This window comes from Bubalus bubalis, chromosome 7 (genome assembly GCF_019923935.1).
Source record: "Bubalus bubalis isolate 160015118507 breed Murrah chromosome 7, NDDB_SH_1, whole genome shotgun sequence".
NCBI lineage: Eukaryota > Metazoa > Chordata > Mammalia > Artiodactyla > Bovidae > Bubalus > Bubalus bubalis.
The window spans coordinates 48314934-48334135 of NC_059163.1; the positions used below are offsets into that span (position 1 = coordinate 48314934).

The 19202-nt window shown below is 43.9% G+C and overlaps 1 protein-coding gene and 1 long non-coding RNA gene across 7 annotated transcripts in view; one reads left to right on the top strand and one right to left on the bottom strand.

Moving 5' to 3' along the window:
• LNX1 (ligand of numb-protein X 1) overlaps nt 1-19202 on the top strand; it is a 188299-nt gene that overhangs the window by 131981 nt on the left and 37116 nt on the right. For all 6 annotated transcript variants that reach the window (XM_044946309.2, XM_025290589.3, XM_025290593.3 and 3 more), the window contains one exon: nt 18820-19058. In XM_044946309.2, the coding sequence (XP_044802244.2) occupies nt 18820-19058 (239 nt within the window). The remainder of the gene's footprint in view (nt 1-18819; nt 19059-19202) is intronic.
• Nucleotides 1923-18824, bottom strand: LOC112586278. Its single transcript, XR_003110738.3, has 3 exons — nt 18689-18824; nt 15646-15690; nt 1923-2293 (listed from the first exon to the last, which is right to left on the bottom strand). It is a non-coding gene; the product is annotated as an uncharacterized LOC112586278 (long non-coding RNA).

A 19202-nucleotide genomic window follows, 5' to 3' on the forward strand; every position in this document is an offset into this window, starting at 1 on the left:
ACTGTCTGTGCTACACATGAGAGCTTTCTGGAAGTTTCCAAATCAATCACAAATTCTCACCTGTACACTCAAAGATTCCTTCCACACTAGACCACCTTTAGATCATATATAAATTAGAATAAAGCAGTCCCTTAGCAAATGGACAGAGACTTTTTTTTTTTTTTTAAAGAAAGGGCCCCTTCCTCCTGGCAGGTGAATTCTCTGCTGGCATTTGACTTGGAAGGCAGAGCACTAGCTGGATACTGGCCCTCAAACCCTCACTTGGGCACCTTTGTGCAGGATCCAAACTGCCCAATTGTGCTTATTTCTCCTAAACCTGACTAGTAGTCTCCTCAGAAATGCAATAAACTTCCCAGGAATTAGATTCATTCTGAAGATGACATTTACTGGTAGAAAAATATGGACTTGAAGTCATATAGACCCATTTTTCTTTTCTTGATCTGCCATCTACCAGTTGTTAGCATTGAATGACTTCCAGGAAAATCATCTTGGTCTTCTTGTGTGATCTTGAGTGAATGACTTAGTTTTCTCTGACTGTTTCCCCATCTGTAAAATGGAGACCCAATAGTATGTAGGCCACCCAGTAAATGTGAAAGATACCACATATGAAAGAATAGCAGAAGGCTCAACAAATGTCTGCCATTACAATCTGGATCATGGGTTATTACTGGGACAAGAGGCCTCACTCTCCATCACTAGTTCTTCAAATCACCGCAAAATTTCAACAAAATGATGAATAAAGTGCTGTCAAGGCCTAATGAAAAAGCCTTGTTAACTATAATTTTAAAACAGAGGCTGTGGGGGAGAACCCACTTTAATTTAAACATTGGACTGTTTTTTTTTTTTGGCTCTGCTGCTTGACATGTAGGACTTTAGTTCCCCAACCAAGGATCAAACCCATGGCCTCTGCAGTGAGAGCACAGAGTCTCAACCACTGCCAGGGAAGTCCACCTGGACTGCTTCTTATCAAACCATATCTTCCCCAAATACATTGATGCTATTAACATTAAGAGAGCAGATGTTAGACAAATCTCCTGGTTTTCTGGGAGAACAAAGACTTATCTAAAATGTCAGTTTTATGTACTCCAATTGATGATCAATTTAAGAATAGGCTGACCAGCCAGATGACAGTTAATAGAAAAAGTTGTCTTCTGAAGAGCAGTTCTCAGTATTGAATTAACAGAATCCTCTACTGTAATTGGGCTTTCCTGGTGGCTCAGACGGTAAAGCGTCTGCCCGCAATGTGGGAGACCCAGGTTTGATATCTGGGTCGGGAAGATCCCCTGGAGAAGGAAATGGCAATCCATTCCAGCACTCTTGCCTGGAAAATCCCATGGACAGAGGAGCCTGATAGGCTACAGTCCATGGGGTCGCAAAGAGTCAGACACGAATTACCCAAATGTAATTACCTACTGTAATTACCCAAATCCTCTGCCACTGACAGGCAAGCGGGGGGCGGGGTGGCAGGCGGGAGGGGGGGGGGGACAGTGTAAATGGAGCCCCCAGAGGGTATCTTAGGACAATCGGCAGAGTGTCTGAGACCACCTGAGTGATTTCTGCAATATCCGAGCCTATCTTCATATGAAGAGGCCAAAATTATACTTTTAAGTCCTCATACAAATCAGAAAATCTGTCTGATTTTGCATGAGATGTGCATATTCATACTTAAACTCATTATACAGCTTGAGGTAGTCATTTTCAAAAATCAGAGTATAACATTCTTTCTCTCTAATGATCCTTTACTTACTCAAGAACAGAAACCCATGCCTAGGTTGATCTTCCCTTCGAAGATTTCTCGAGGGTCCTATTATTTAATCTAGCTGGAGGTATGTGCAATTTTTATCTTATGATAAACAACTTATAGCAGATGAAAGGCCTATCATCTAAATAAAACTTTAAAATATGTAAGAGTTCAAATCTAAAGGCTGTTGGCATCAAAATTGCATCCTTTAGAGATGTAAGTCATCCACTGTTTGTGATAATACTCTGCAGGTTTACTTCCCACTCTCCGGTTCCCAGTGTTGGCAGATGGGTAAAAGCTTGCTTGAACAACTTGGAAGTCCACGTTTCTCTGATAAATCTGGGGGCTGTGTTTACTCCCTCTGGAATAATTGGACAGATTAAACTGTTTGACCTTCATTGATTTCAGTGCAGTTCTCTGATGATAGATTTTAGTCATGAACAAGTTGAGTGATAAATGAGATGGTTGGCAAACAGCCAACATTTAGGTTTCCCTTATATTCTTTTTCCACTCCCTTTCCATGCTATCCCTTCCCTAGGGATTGTTGAATTCCTAGAAAAGAAAAAGGAAACCGAATCAAATGGATTGAAACCAAAAAGGCAACCTCCAAGCTCACAAGCGGTAGAAAGTTGGAGCTAAAGCCATGTTGAGGATTCAGTCAGGGTCATAGGGGTCAAAACCAAACACTGAGTGTTGAAGGGTCACGGTACAGACAGAGCCTCTAACAGGATGCAAACCCTAAACTCTGCTTGTTGAAAGTCATTAAGAACACATGCTGGGTAAGTGGTACCTTAAGACATTTACCCACTTCAAGGATTTTATAAGCTGTGTGTGTGTATGACAGAGAGAAAGTGAGAAGAGAGAGTAGGGGAGAGAGGGCGTGAAAATAGCTTTACTATCAGTGTATCAGTGCATCCCCTTCCAGTGTTTCTTAACCTTGGATGAACAGTAGGATCACCTGAGAAGGTTTAAAAACAAGAGTATGGAAATAAATGGGATGATGAGAAAGTTAGGGGTATTGTTAAAGTTATTTCGATTTTAAATGAGACTGGCAAACCAGGAATCGGGTGACACTTCTGCTTAGGTTGTTGGAATCAAGAATCTAATTATTAAAATATGCTTGTATCAACACTTAACACGTGTTCATTGACAGCCTGTCATATATTAAGCACTCAGCCTAGCTCCCAATAGGGATTCATTATTTTAAGCTTATAGAAGCTAGAGCTGAAAGAGAACCCAATAGGTTCTATTAAAAGGTTTAACCATCTAGGATAATGGGAAAGACCTTCACATAAAAATCTATCACTGTGTTTACTGAGGTGGGCTTTCAGTTTACCCTTTGTAATCATAATGGCCATCCTTTGAAGTGTTGTTGCCCCGATTATATCTTAACTATACCATGCAAATAAAACTGTAAGAATTCAGCTAATTGCCTTTTAGTTAAAACACTGATCTGTGTAACACACTGTAGCCCCTCGTCCACCCCCACCCCCACCCCTCCCCCGCCATGCACTGTGGAGGGTCAGGGTTAAGTGACCGCTTTCCCATGGAGGAGATGACGGTGAGTCATAATGCTTTTCCAAGTCCAGACTCGATAGCAGGGAAAGAAACACCATCCCACCTCCTTCCCTGCGGGAGCTGCACACCTAGTTCTCACCACCCCAGACTATCTCCACGGATGGTTCCCAGCACAGCCTTCAGGGAGGAGCGAGGGAAATACTTCAGCAGTACCCTGGAAGCCAGCACCCCTGGTCGCTCAGAATCAACAGTGAGAAATGCATGATTTCAAGGAGTCACACAGCAGTGATTGGCTGATGAGCAGTCAGTTCTAAGCAAATTCTATAACTCAATCAACTAAAATAATCAGTGAGATGGAAAAGATTGGGCTGGTGGTTCTCAACCAGGCTACACATTATGATCACCTGGAGAGCTTTATAAAAACATGGATGCATGGTAGACCCACCCCAGAGATGCTCATTTAAGTACCTGAGAGGCTGGATTTTTAAAAATCTTCCCAGGTGATTCTATTGTTCATAAGGTTAAGAACCATTGGGTAGGAGAACAAGCATGTTGATATGCTAGTAAATAACTATTATCAATGTATCTCAAATGCCTTTAAAACGTGCATCTCATTTGGTCCAGTTATGGGAAAAAAATAAGTATAAACAGATGGATATGTGTATCTATACATTTAAAGAGATTAGAGGAATAAAAATAACAGATTAGCAAAAATAAAGATTAGCAAGACTTCTTTGTGGGATCATTATGGGATTTTTATTCTCCTTTTTCTATATTTTCAAAATTTTCTTCTCTGAACCTCTATTGCTTTTGAAATTTAAAAAGGGGACTATTTTAATTTGATTCTAATAAACCTAAGTATTTTATGAATATCCAGCATGCTCTCAATCCTGTTCGCATGGTGGAGGATGCAAAAGATGTGGTCTTAGGGGCTTTGCTAGCTAGTCCAAGAGATGTAAGCAGTGTCCGTCAACATGGAGTGAAACATTGTCCTGGAGCTAAGAGCCTGTGGTTCAGACCAATCTTGTTTCTGTGCTAGATCACTAGCTAGTAAAGGGCAGAGCCTTAGGAACACCTAGCCCTGGGTTTGGTAGCCACTCAGACCTTTGTGGAAGAGAGGAATGAGTTCAGAGAGCAGAGCCATTCCCCTGAAGCATCAGCGGAGAAAGTGGGATTAGTGTTATCGCTGGAGAATATGAGTTGGCATGGCCACCGTTCAAACAGATCCAGGGAAGAGGCCCATGGTGGAGTCGTGTGTGTGAGGAGCAACAGCCTGCAGATGTACCGGACTGCAGAAGTCTTGTTGAGGGCACTGACTGTGCCACATCAAACACATGGGGCTAAGCCGCAGCCAAAGGGCAGGCCTGGCAAGACAGGGGGAGAAAGAAGTGTTCGATTATCTGAGAAAAAGAAGTAAGAGCCAGCATTTCCTGCAAGTGCTCCCTCCCCCATTTGCATAATGCAATTTGGGGGAAATGAAATATGACTTACAGGAGTCAGGGAATATAGTGAGAAGGAAGAAGCAGTTCACTTAGCAAACAGAAGCTGGTTGGGAAAATAGGGTTTTTGTTTCAGGCAAAAAGATTTGGCACAAAAAAGCAAAGCATCTTCACAAGGCATATTCTCAAGCACAGAGCAAGACAGAACCCACTTTCTCAATACCTGAGAGTCCCGTAAAGTCCATCCAGGAGGGCTCTGGACACCCAGCCCAGAAAGAGCTTGGAAAAACTGGGGCATTTTGAGTTAGCCCTGAGGGCACTTGGAGGAAAGAAGGAGATGCTTTAAAGTAGCATCTGGGAATGATTTCCACTGGAGGGTCCTGATACCTTCTCCCACCCCTCCCCCATCCCCATGCTAAACCATCACCTCTGAGCAGCCCTTGGGGTTGTGCAGATTTCACAGAAATTGAGGCTCTCAAAACCTCATCCGAGGTGGCTAGAAGCCTAGGCTGCTTTCAGAGCCCATCAGAAAACCTCACTGGGCAGTCAGTTCCAATATTTAGAAAACCTCACCACCGTGAAACCCACCCTTTCCCATTCCCCTAAACACAGTTCCTAGTCAACCCTGAAATAGAAAGCGCCATTGACCCATAGCCCAATTTCCCCAAAATGAGATGCTGAACCTTGGTCATTTCTAAGCATTTTAAAAGTAAAGATGATAAGTCTAAATGGAGCCAAGAAGTGCAGGGACCTAAATGTTAGCCTCCCCAAAACGATGACCCTCCCCCCGACACACACACACTGTAATCCATGGAACGCTGACGGAAGACTCCAATCATTTGTGCCTCGGGAACTGTCTGCTCTCCCTTCCCCCAAAACATCCAGGAAAACAACTTCATGACCCCAAAGATGCCGGAGACTCACAGAATGGATAAACCACTGTGACATCTCTGTGAGGAATTGACCTGGCATGTGGACTGTGCCTGAGCCCTCAACCGTTGCTCATTAAGCACTGTCAACTTCGCATCTGGTTTGGGCTTTGGAATTCTTAGACGTCACCCCAGGGAGCAGCCTGGTATTCATCAGGCCCTCCTTGCTATCAGGGAGGGTCTTCCTCACTAACAAATGAAGCGGATTCTTCCAGTTGTGGGAAAGCCCTGGAATTGCATGTGTTTCGTACCTGCCGGGGCAGCTGTGAGGCTGAACTAAAGCAGCAGTGCTGAAGGCCCTGCTAAGAGGGTGTCATCTGAGCACACGCTGGGAGGCACCGAAACCATGAAAGCCCCCACCTCAGTCGCTTCTGCTTCTGTGAAATCTTGGAGCAAAATATATGAAAAAGGAAAAAATGCCATAGTGTATCATAGAAAAGGGGCTTCCCTGGTGTCTCAGGCAGTAAAGAATCTGCCCACAATGCGAGAGACCCTAGTTTGATCCCTGGGTTGGGAAGATCCCCTGGAGAAGGGAATGGCAACTTCTTGCCTGAAGAATTCCATGGACAGAAGAGCCTGACAGGCTACAGTCCAAGTGGTGGCAAAGAGTCGGACATGACTGACTGACTAACACACACATACCATAGTAAAGAGCATGTTATTTGGAGTCGTGACTCTGACTTAAACTCTGTTTCTGCCTTTTACCGGGTGACTAGCTTGTCCTTGTGTGTCTGGGACTGGCCTGGGTTTAAAACTGAAAATCCTACATCCCAAGAACCCAGGCAGTCCAAAGGCAAGCTGGGATGGCCTGTCACCTTGGGTGCTGTGTGACCCTAGGCAAGTGAACCTCTGTATTATGTTTCTACATGTGCAACGTGGGCATGATAATTATATCTACCTCATTAGGCGGTGGTAAGGATTAAGTGAACAGAAGGGAAAGTGCTTCAAAGCCCCTGACCCACATTAAGGACTAAGATAACTTGATAATTGTGTGCTCATGCTAAGTCACTTCAGTCATGTCCAACTCTGCGACCCTATGGGCTGTAGTCCACCAGGCTCCTCTGTCCATGGGGATTCACCAGGCAAGAATACTAAAGTGGGTTGCCATGCTCTCCTCCGGGGGATCTTCCCAACTCAGGGATCAAACCTGTGTTTCTTTTGTCTCCTGCATTGGCAGGCAGGTTCCTTATCACCAGTGTCATTTGGGAAGCCCATTACACATTGTTTAAATCAGCAACAAAATCCCAGACAGAGCTATGTTCAACTTTCAGCTCCTTTGCCGTAGTGCTGTGTCATTTTGAATAAACTACTTAACTTCTCTAAGCCTCACTTTCCCCGTCTGTAAAATGAGGATAATATAAGCTGGGGAGAACACTGCTGGGGCAGTGTTTGCTAACCGAAGCCCCACTTCTGTGTCTGGTGATACAGACCAAGCTTGGAACAAGTGAACAAGTGACAGCTCAGGTGGTTACTGATATGACTTGTTATTAATAGGGCAGAAGATGATGCACTCCTTGCTGGTATGGGATGGAGATGTCTGCCTCTTTTCCCCTAATGAGTTGTTTTCCACCACAAATGTGGTGTATTTGAGTATCTAAATGCCTGGACTAAAGAGCTCCCTCTAGAGGAAGAATAAATAAATCACAAGTTACCCACTCACCCAGCCCAGATTGTTATAAGCCGCTGCCTCTTAAGAGGTTTGAAGTGAAGAGAGCAGGAAGACAGTGAGCCTGCGGGCACATGGGGACCGCTGCAGTTGCCTCACTCTATCAGCAACCCACCACGTGAGCTCCACTGACAAATGGCCCTGCTGACAGGGCAGAAACGGAGGTGCAGGCAGCTCAAAACTTGCCGCTCGTGTCTGTCAACTGCAGGCCTGAAGATGCCAACTTGATTAGAACAGGCCACCCTTCCAGCTCACGCCGTTTGTATTTCTTATAGCAGCCACATCGTAGCTGGCAGCAAACAGTAGCTGTAGTACACAGTGTGCTGTTATAAAGGACCTCCTCATGTTTCTTGCCTTTTCCCTGCCTCCCACATTGCAGTCCTCTCCAAACTGTCAGCCACCAAAGTTCATGGCATGTTACAATCATGAGGTGCACACCTCAACTAAAATCCAGTCTGCTTTGGGTTCAGATCCTAGCCCCTCCACTTGCCTTCTATGTGACCTTGGGAAAGTTATTTAACCTCTCTGTGCCTTAGTTGCTTATTAGCAAAGTGGCTAACTGGGATGATGCGAAAACCAATGAATTAATATGCATAAAGCATATTATGCATAATAGTGCTTAGTCCATAGAAGTGTACTCTAAGTGTTGGCCATAATTCTAAATTATTATTAATATATGAGTTGAGATTTGAAGGATAAAAAGATGAAGTCACAGGTTGTCTGAAAGACCTAATCCTGCAGACTAACAGAAAACATAGAAAAGGAGACTTTAACATTAGGTAAAAGAACATCTGCCTTTCCCTGCCTAAATAAAAATAGATGCTGTGCAGAGAAGGGCAGCTGTTTCTCATGCCTGCACAGCACCAGGTCATCAGTCTCACAGGAACACATCAGCATCTTTGGTAAACTGAGTCACGTATGCTGGCTTCATTGTCATTAGACCATTTGTTTGTGGAGCCAATTTCATTTTAAGAGCATCCTGCCCCTCACCCCACCTCACCAGGCCCAGGAGACTGGGGTTCCTGTTGCCCAAAGCTTGGCCTGTGTTTCCAAGTCACTTTCCAGTTTGTTTTAAATCTCCTTTCCTGGGATTCATTAACAAGGGAGGCAAGGGTGGTTGGAATCGCTGGGGATATTCTCCCCTGTGGTTTGGAGGCAGAAGAAAGAAGCTAATGAGAGGAAGAAGTGTGTGGTCGGTGGTGATGTTAAGAAATCCCTTGGTCCCATGGGGTGAGGGCCTTTCAGGCTCAAGTTCATACCCAGGGTCTAAGCTGACACCCAGATGGTAGGCTTGTCCAGCTGATGACCTCCTTCACTTATTAACCGATGTTGGTTTCACCCATGAGTACACACAGTGCTAATGACTTTTCTATGTATGGTTTCTGGTAGCTTCATGAGTGACCATGTAATTCAATCCCAGGGAACATGCATTTTAACCTAGAGGAGAAAAAGTAATCCAAACAAAACGACTTTGCCTAATATCCTTAAACCAGAGATTAGTTAAAAAGCTGCAGGTATAATGAGTGAAATACAGAATTATCCAATCCAACTCAGAAAATGCTCCAAAAAGTTGCAGTGCTTAAGATCCATCTGCTGAAAAACTAGAGGAGTCATATTAATAGAAGTTATATTATTGTTACTTGAGTCTTTTCCAAGTGATCAGGACTTAATTAGCAAGGGTGGGTTCTGTTAGAGGGTGTGCTCAGGGAACCTAAGTGGGTCTGATTTAGAAAAAGATGACTGATGTGTTTATTTTTATCCTAAACATAATAAAGATTTCCAGTGTCTTGCATTTTAAAAGTTATTAAATATTATCACATATTTTAAAAACATAGCCTGTCTTCCTCCAAAAAAAAAGAAGTCAGCCTGCAACAATGGAAACATATCTGGGTCAGCATGATTAAAATTATAAACAGAAAGCGTCTAATAAAAGGAGCAGAAAAATATATAGCATAGCGAATTATACTTAGAGAAATAAGTCAGAGAAAGGCATACCATATGAGTCTATGTGTGGAAACTTAAAAAGCAAAACAAGACTCAGATATGGAGAATCAATTGGTGGTTGCCAGAGGCAGGGGGTAAAGGCTAGGCAAAATGGGTGAAGGGTGTCAAAAGCTACAAACTTCAAAGTTATAAAATAAGTCAAGAGGATGGTAGTATACAGAATGGTATATATAATCTGCATTGCATATTTGGAAGTTGCTAAGAAAGTATTGGATTGGCCAAAAAGTTCGTTTGCATTTTTCTGTAAGAATGTATGGAAAAACTCAAATTAACTTTTTGGCCAACCCAATAGATCTTAGGGGCTTCCCAGGTGGTGCTAGTGGTAAAGAATCTGCCTGCAATGCAAGAGACCCTGGTTTGATCCCTGGGTCAGGAAGATCCCCTGCAGGAGGAAATGGCAACCCACTCCAGTATTCTTGCCTGGAGAATCCCATGGACTGAGGAACTTAGCGGGCTACAGTCCATAGAGTCTCAAAGAGTCAGACACAACTGAGGACGCACACAATAGATCTTTAAAGTGCTCATCAAAAGAGAAAAAAAATTAACTATGAACGTTAGGTAGACTTATTGTGGTGATGATTTTACAGTATAAAAATATCAAATCCTTATGTTGTGTACCTGAAACTTATTATAACATGTCAATTGTACCTCCATAAAATCAATAAAAAACATATCTAGGTCAATATAATTGAAAGTATAAACAGAAAGCATCTCCTAAAGGGAGTAAGAAAGAAATCATAGCTGTTTCCAGAATGTCTCAGACTGCTCTGACACATGGCTGACCCCATGTCTGAGCGCTGTGTGGTGTGTTGAGGATTTAGTGGTGAGCAAGACATGCTGGACTCTTACTTTTGGGGGGAGACAGTGATTTAAAAGGGAAGCAAGTAAACATACAAAATCATTTCCAAAGATGTTAAGTGCTGGGAATTGAAAGCTGGTGCTGGGGGGAGAGAAGATCCACTTCAAACAGAGGGTAAGGGAGCCTCTGTGAGGGGGTGACTTTGAGCCTTCCATTGTCACCTTCATCCCTCTCCTGTGTTGGCATCAGACTTCTCAATGCCCTAGTCTCCTGTGCCCACAGGCATGGCTTTAGCCCTGCTAAACTCCAGAGGTAGCGACAAACGAGTAGTCAAGTACCCTGGGCTTTTCTCCTCAACACCACTGCCAGCATTTGTCTTCCTCTTTGGCCTCACTTCAGTTCTGTTTTTCTCCATCAATGTCTCAAGGGATAAGATCTGCACCAAACACAGTAATAAGCCATGCACTTGCATCCTTGGGGTCTTTAAATGTGGCATTCACACCTAGTCTTCTAGCACAATGTCACTCACTTTCCTAGACTCAGCTCAGATATCACCTCTTCTGGGACACCTTCCCTGATTACCCCTTGATAATGAGCTACCCGCAGAGAGTGAGTGGCCCCCTTCTCTGAGTTCTTCCAACACTTGGCTCATACCTCCATCTCTCTCTGATAACCTGGCAGTTTTCTGTTTTCATACCAGTCTCCTCGCAGGCATATACTGTATAATATGTTTCTTTGCAACCATAGGACCTAATATTATGCTTGACATACAATAATCATGGTGATTACTGCTTATTGAGTTGCTAGTATATTCCAGGTACTGTTAGGGGCTTGGCATGGATCTGTAAATCTTACTATAAATAAACACTGAGCCCATTTTACATCTGGGAAAGTGAAAAATGAAAGTTTTAGTCCTTCAGTTGTGTCTGACTCTTTGCGACCCCATGGACTATAGCCCACCAGGCTCATCTTTCCATGGAATTCTCCAGGCAAGAATACTGGAGTGGGTTGCCATTCCCTTCTCCAGAGGATCTTCCTGACCCAGCATTCAAACCTGGGTCTCCTGCATTGTAGGCAAATTCTTTACCAACATCTGGGAAAGGCTGAACGGAGTCACGGAACTTGTCCACAGTCACAGAGCTGGTGGTGCAGACCTAGGATTCATACCCAGATTTTTTTTTTTTTTCAGTAGTAGTAGTCTCCAAAGACATAATTACAAGTGTATTGTTTAATATGTTGGGTTTTTTTTTCAGTTTTGAGTTTATTTTTTTTAACTTTACAATATTGTATTGGTTTTGCCATATATCAAAATGAATCTGCCACAGGTATACATGTGTTCCCCATCCTGAACCCTCCTCCCTCCTCCCTCCCCATACCATCCCTCTGGGTCGTCCCAGTGCACCAGCCCCAAGCATCCAGTATCGTGCATCGGACCTGGACTGGCGATGTTTTAAACATGAAAGCCTGAGCTTTTTCCACATCACTCTGCCCTCTTTTTCAGAAGGTCCTCCATAAGTGCCCACTGAATGAAAATACAAAGTATTAGTATTCAAAATCACTCATCCCATTGTAGCAGCATAACCCACCAAAAGAAGGTATATGGCAACTGTTTATTCCTCCTATGTACAGAATGGTTTTAAAACCCAGATCCAATAGAATCCTATTAGAGTTACGAGGGAAGTATGTGAAAGAAAGAATGTTAAAAATCTCACTTTTTCCTCTTCCTTCTCACTTCTCATCTCGCATTAGAGCGCAGGGAAATCATGAGTTTGCTCTGAGGGGAAAAGGCAGCCTGGCAGAGGCATCACAACCAACCACAATTATATGTTAGCAGGACCGTGTGGGTGGATCATCAATCCCCAGTCGGGTAATTTCAATAGAACACCCAAAGGGAGACTTCAGTCTAATTCAACACATTTGCCAAGTGCCTGCCTGAGGAAATCTACTGACCATGTGGACTCTCTGAAAGTCACCAGGTGGGCAAGGCTTTGTTCTTCCCTCCGTTCCCTTTGGGCTCCATGGAGCAGACATGCCCAAAGCTGACCAGGCAGCTGACACAGAGCTGGTGTGTCTGGACTGTCAGCCAGGAGGGACATGGGAATCCCTGAGCTCACTCTTTCCCAAGAACCGATACAATGAAGCCCTTTTGATCCTAGAGGGATAAAGTTTTCAAAGTTTGGTTCAGTTGGTTAACTACGGAACTAAACTCCCTCTCCCCCGAACTTTGGAACTTTTACTCCAAAATAAGCAGAAAAGAGAGAAGTAGGGAAGAAAAATAAGAAGGGTTAGAATGTTCCAGGAAAAAAGCTGCTGCTTGAAAAAGGACGCTCAGGGAAGGTGGGCTTCAATCACAGACCCAACGGGGCTGAGGGAGCAGACCAGGCGGGAATCTGGGGCACGTGTTCCAGACAGAGAGCAGGAACAGAAATGCAAGGTCCGGGAGGCAGGAGCGTGCTGGGCAAGGGTGAGAACCAACAGGAGGCCGGATGAGCAGGAGATGGAGATGAGGACAAAAGTAACACAGAGAGAATACAGGGCCCACTGGGCTATTCTGAGGGCCTTGTGTTTTAGTGGCATGGAGAGCTGTTTTAAAGGGATGACACTGTTGCTCTGTTGAGAATAAACAGGGGAGGGGAGTGAGTGTAGAAGTAGAAAGACCTCTCAGGAGCCTGTTGTAATAATACAGGCTTTGATGATGGCAGCATAGACTAGGGCCGTGGTGGTAGAAGTGATGAAAAGCATTTGGATTCTGGATAAATCTGGCTTGATTATATTTGTGGGGTTGAGAAAAAAGAAAGGAATCAGGGCTGACTCAGGAGTTTGGGGTCTGAGAAGGATGTAAGGTAAAACAGAGAAGAGGCGGGAAGAGCTGGTTTGGCAGGGAAACTTGGGGCATTTGGATGTGTTAGGTTTCAGATGCCTATTGAGAGTGAAAATGTGGCATGAGCAGTCAGGAATCTGACTACACATCAGGAGTCTGGAGTGTAGGGTAAGCTCCAGGCTGGAGGCCAGGCCACAGGAGGGGAGAAAGCACGGACCCCACAACTTGGATATAAGCCCCAGCTTCACTCTGACAGCTAGAAGGAAAGAAAGCTTTATCCAAGTTTTCATAGCCTCATCTGCAGAGTGGAGGTGGTTTAACTGACTTGACAGCCGGAGCCACTGCGAGGGTTTAACAGGGTTTTAGCTGAGCCTAAGACCACATTTGTGAAATGTAACGTACAGTGCACAGTAGTCCAGTAGATGTTAGCTCTTCTCAGCCCCTTTCTGGGTTGCCAGACCCTATCATGAGGCCATGATCAACACGGCTCAGAGATCAGTTCAGTTCAGTCACTCAGGCATGTCCGACTCTCTGCAACCCCATGGACTGCAGCACACCAGGCTTTCCTATCCATCACCAACTCCCAGAGCTTACTCAAACTCATGTGCGTCGAGTCAGTGATGCCATCCGACCATCTCATCCTCTGTCGTCCCCTTCTCTTCCTGCCTCAATCTTTCCCAGCATCAGGGTCTTTTCAAATGAGTCAGTTCTTCCCATCAGATGGCCAAAGTATTGGAGTTTCAGCTTCAGCATTAGTCCTTCCAATGAATATTCAGGACTGATTTCCTTTAGGATAGACTGGTTGGTCCCTTGCAGTCCAGGAGACTCTCAAGAGTCTTCTCCAACACCACAGTTAAAAAGCATCAATTCTTCAACGCTCAGCTTTCTTTATAGTCCAACTCTCACACCCATACTTGACTACTGGAAAAACCATAGCTTTGACTAGATGGACCTTTGTTGGCCAAATAATGTCTCTGCTTTTTAATATGCTATCTAAGTTGGTCATAACTTTTCTTCCAAGAAGCAAACATCTTTTAATTTCATGGCTGCGGTCATCATCTGCAGTGATTTTGGAGCCCCCAAAGTTAAAGTCTGTCACTGTTTCGTTGTTTCCCCATCTATTTGCCATGAAGTGATGGGACTGGATGCCATGATCTTAGTTTTCTGAATGCTGAGTTTTAAGCCAACTTTTTCACTCTCCTCTTTCACTTTCATCAAGAGGCTCTTTAGTTCTTCATTTTCTGCCATAAGTGTGGTGTCATCTGCATATCTGAGGTTATTGATATTTCTCCCAGCAATCTTGATTCCAGCTTGTGCTTCATCCAGCCCGGCATTTAGCATTATGTACTCTGCATATAAGTTAAGTAAGCAGGGTGACAATATACAGCCTTGATGTACTCATTTCCCGATTTGGAACCAGTCTGTTGTTCCATGTCCAGTTCTAATTGTTGCTTCCTGACCTGCAAACAGATTTCTCAAGAGGCAGGTCAGGTGGTCTGGTATTCCCATCTCTTTCAGAATTTTCCACAGTTTGTTGTGATCCACACAGTCAAAGGTTTTGGCATGGTCAATAAAGCAGAAGTAGATGTTTTTCTGGAACTCTTGCTTTTTCGTTCAGGAAAATTGTAGCGAGGGTTGTTTTGTTTTTTTTTTTTTTTTTTTTTTTTGAGTCTTTGAAGGTTTCTATATACAATATGGCATTGCAAACAGTGACAGTTTCCCTTTTGCTTTCCAATCTGGCAACTTTCATTTCTTGACTAATTGCTCTTAGGCTGGTGTTCTTGAGGCAACACTCAGGAGGTCTGTAGGGTTGCCTGCTGCACTTTTGAAATGGAATAGCACTGCTTACCACAAGCACCACCTGCCTCTCCCCACCACCCCCTGGCCTGATTAGCGTATGAGTTTGCAAGCCCTGGTTTAAAGTATGAGCAGACTGAGCAATTAATGAACTCAATTTGAGGGCAGATTCAGTGTTTACCTAATTCAGAAGTGAACTGAGAAAGAATGTGAGGCAAGTTGAAGCATCAAAGAAGGGTGGTATAGTTACCCAGACTGTTATAATGAGCGTATTGAGGCTTGATTTCTCAAGGACCTCTTTTATTCTATCATCAGAAAGGAGCCCTCCCCTGCAAACCAACTTGTGCTGAGCTCTGATCCCATCAGAACCTCTGTAAAGTACACCAGAGGTCCAACCTGCTTCCAGTCAACCCCCATTAGCAGTGAACTCACTGCTTGGACTCAGGAATTTTTGCAAGAAGAGGTTCATTTTCTCTTCTTACTTTCGCCTCTCCCTTGCAGAAAAGACAAAAATTCTGTGGCACATGCCCCCAGTGTCAGCATTTTTATATTAAGACAGATTTGCCTCCGCTCACTTTGATATAGGAGCTCAGGATCTCAACTCTGTTATTAACAAAACGGATCTTCAGAGCTACTTTAAACAGATGGCATATCCAAAGTGGTTGAAAAATGGTTTACCACGTTCCTTGTGTTCATCCTTCAAGTTCATGGCTGTCACCCATCACCACCTGAGAGTACTTAATGCTCAGGATAACTAAAGGGAGAATAAATCCTGTTTGCTTTGAACACAACCCAGGATTCAGCATATGTTCCTGTATTGGCCAAGGCTAATCAGCTCTTACCCCCACCTCCCCTCACTTGTGCCTGTAAATCAAGAGGCCCCAGGATCAGTCAACACGATAAGAGATAATTAGTAAGTACAAACTGCTACCTTCATAGATCACCCCGTGCCTCAGATCCAAGCTCATCCAAGAAGCTGAAACAAGCAAAATTACACAAGTATTAGTCACTTTAGCAGAATCTTTTTCACACAAAGCTTATGAGTCTGAATGTTTAAATCTACTCTCCCTGGCTATTGTAAGGATAGCTGAGGTACGAGGCCAGAGGGAAGTGATCTTAGCCATTTTATGATGTTTTCCTTTCCTGGACTAAAATGTGTCTTTGGAACCCCAAGGATCTGAAACAGGAATGGTTTCTTAATGGCATGGTCTTGGCATCAGAGATCTTTAAATACCTTACCCCTCCTCACAGCTGTGGCAGCAGCATAAGATGCTACTTTTTTCCACTGGGATGTGCTCCATCCCCTCAGAAGGCCATGGCTTGTGCCTTCACTGGTCATTTGTCCAATTGGAAGATTCATTTCCTGCTCTGGCAGGGCACATGCTGAAGAGCATTGCTGCCCCAAGAAAAGAAAGCCTGTTTCTAGTCCAACAAAATAGCCTAGGAACTTCCTTCCCATGTGTTGCTAGTCTGAGACTGCTGGCTTACAGAGAAATGTTCCGCTCGTGTGTTTATGACTTTGGAGCTGCTCAACTGCATGCTGGCTTTTATTTTTTCCATCACACAATGTTTCTTCCAATTTTTGAGCTTCTCATATCAACCACTTTGCTATTTTTAAGCAGAACGATTCAAAGCCAAAGTAGCTCATCAGAACAGTAAAATCTCACCAGTTCAAGCAAGAAGCTTATACTCTTTCAGGGAGGGAAAGACTAGTATGAGAAGCTAGAGGCCCATTTCATCTTTTGTAAGATAAAGATGTAGGTAGGGTTGTATAATCAGAGTCCTTTTCTACTCATATTAAAACCACACAAAATCATCATCATTGATTATAAGAAGCATCATGGTTTATGTACCAACAAGAAAATTTTAAAAACTGTCACTGGTTAAATCATTCCAAAACACTGTTAAAGATATCCTTGCAATGCATGAGTTGGTTAGATCAGACTTCAAAATCCATTCAGACAAATTCCATTCAGACCTCTCCTGCCCTCTAGTTGTATTGTTTGGCATGAAAGAGGCCCATTCTTTGGGATGATTTTAGTAGCAAAATGTGACTTTTTCACTCCTTTTCATCTCCTTGGTGGTATCTTTCTTTCTAAGCAAATAAAGCGTCTGCTTGTCTCTTCACAAGAAAATCGGAAATTGCTGTCCTTCTAATGACAAATATTTACTTCGCCAATGTCAAATTTACATGACACGGCTCTGTTTTTGAGAGTTTCTATTTATATGGTTACTTTTCATTTCAATGCTTAATTGTAATGTAATCTTTTCTAAGACAATGAACAGCATTTAAACTTGGCCTAGTACCAAGAGTGGATGCAACTCAATGGAAGGGACAAGCTGGACACCTTTAACCACGTTTGCCATGCTCGGACAATGGCATTTGCATCATGACTGCAGCTTGGCAACTGAAGTTTTGGGACCCCATCCATCCCCCATGCACCCTAATCTCAAAGAAGTTAATGTGATAAAACAGGCAACTTAGATGGTTCAATTATGGAAGTGGCTACAATCTGTTGAGAATTTTCCATATATCTGGCAAGATACTAAACTCTTGCCAAGACCTAATATCTAGCAGACTTCACAGCAACCCAAGATGTATGTGCAGATTAGAAAGTTTAACCACGTTAACAAATTTTGCCAGATGACACAGCTAGGTAAATTTCAGAGCAAAGATTTCCATCCAGACAGAAGCCCTTCTATCCGCCAGCTCTATGGTTCTCTCAGGCCATATCAATCATGGGCACATCAACTGCAGGCTGCTTTTGATTCTATTCAGAAACATCACTCCAAATAGGCTCTCAAAGTGTTATCTAAAATAGCTCAACCATATCCAGTTTTCTGTAATGAGTTGAAAATAATTTAGAAATTAACATCCATTATATGCAAATGGCTGCTTCTTAAAGGGACTTGCCCATTCAATTTCTGCCTTCATACCACTGGAGAAGGCAATGGCACCCCACTCCAGTACTCTTGCCTGGAAAATCCCATGGATGGAGGAGCCTGGTGGGCTGCAGTCCATGGGGTCGCTAGAGTCAGACACGACTGAGTGACTTCACTTTCACTTTTCACTTTTATGCACTGGAGAAGGAAATGGCAACCCACTCCAGTGTTCTTGCCTGGAGAATCCCAGGGACGGGGGAGCCTGGTGGGCTGCCATCTATGGGGTTGCACAGAGTCGAACATGACTGAAGTGACTTAGCAGCAACCACTGGGAAGCTGGTGTGGCTGTCTGTGGCTTCATCCTCACCACAACAATGAAAGAGTGAAATCATCAGCATTTTCTGATGGAAACCTACCTAAGAACTGAGATGACTTGCCTAATGACAATGGAAGGGAATCACAGCAAAAATATGGACTTAGATAAACTCAAACCTTGGTCTCCCGGCTCTTAGGCTTGTTCTTTAACGTGGAGGGTGAATGGATATAGACCTATTTTTTTGAAGACTGTGAATGTTCTTTTACTGTCCCAATGTTAGGAGACAAGCACATTTTTAGTGCATGGGAGCCCCCAGTCCCTAGTCCCTCAGAGGTCCTGGCCACTCTGAGACCAGCCCCAAGGCAGGGGACTGGAAGCCAGCAAGCCGGCCTCTAGAGAACCATGGTGCTGAGCAAACTCCTGTGGCTTTGTAATGCGGGCGATTCTATTTCCATGGACAGTTAAATATGGAATCTGGGAGGAGTTTTGTGTTTATGTTCAGTGGTTTGGGAAACTAAACCCCAAAGAAAGGACTGAGAGGGTGACTAAGGGCTTTCATGGTCAAGATAAACACCAACAAGAAGGAATTACCACGTCCAAATAGTTGAAGATTGCCAGCCTCAAGCCCTAGTCTTTGTGACCCCATGACAACTCTCACAGTTTGCATTTCAGGCACCAGGATAGAGAGTGTTTTAATAAAATGCAATAAACAAATTTTAAAAGCTGTTCTCTCGAGTCATTCATTCGTTTGATTGGCAAGTGTATATTGACTTACCTCCATGTGAAAAGAGAGGGGAACCAGGGGCAAGCAAATCCATTTCCGAGGGCAGCAAGCACGTGCAGTGGAAGAGCTCCAGCTGAGCGTTGTGCAAAGCCTTCTCTGACCTCCTTCTGGCTTTGTTACAGCTGCAAAGGTGCCTCCCACTACGGCCTCACTAAAGACAGGAAGAGGCGCTCTCAGGATGGCTGTCCAGATGGCAGCACCAGCCTCACAGCAACATCACTGTCCCCAGAGATTTCCACAGTTCCCACCGTCTCCTTAATGACAGATGAGCCTGGCCTAGACAACCCTGCCTACGTGTCCACAGCAGAGGATGGTCAGCCAAATAGCCCCCTGGACTCTGGCCGGAGCAACCGAACAAGGGGTGAGTCAAATAGGTGGTTGTCTGGGAATGGGCTCCTCTGCCTTGGGACTGCCCTCTGTGAAACGGTCACTGTGGAAAGTCCTAGAAATGTTTTGTTTAAGAGGAAATTGTTCTGGTAGTTTTGGCCACAACCCAACGTCCAGT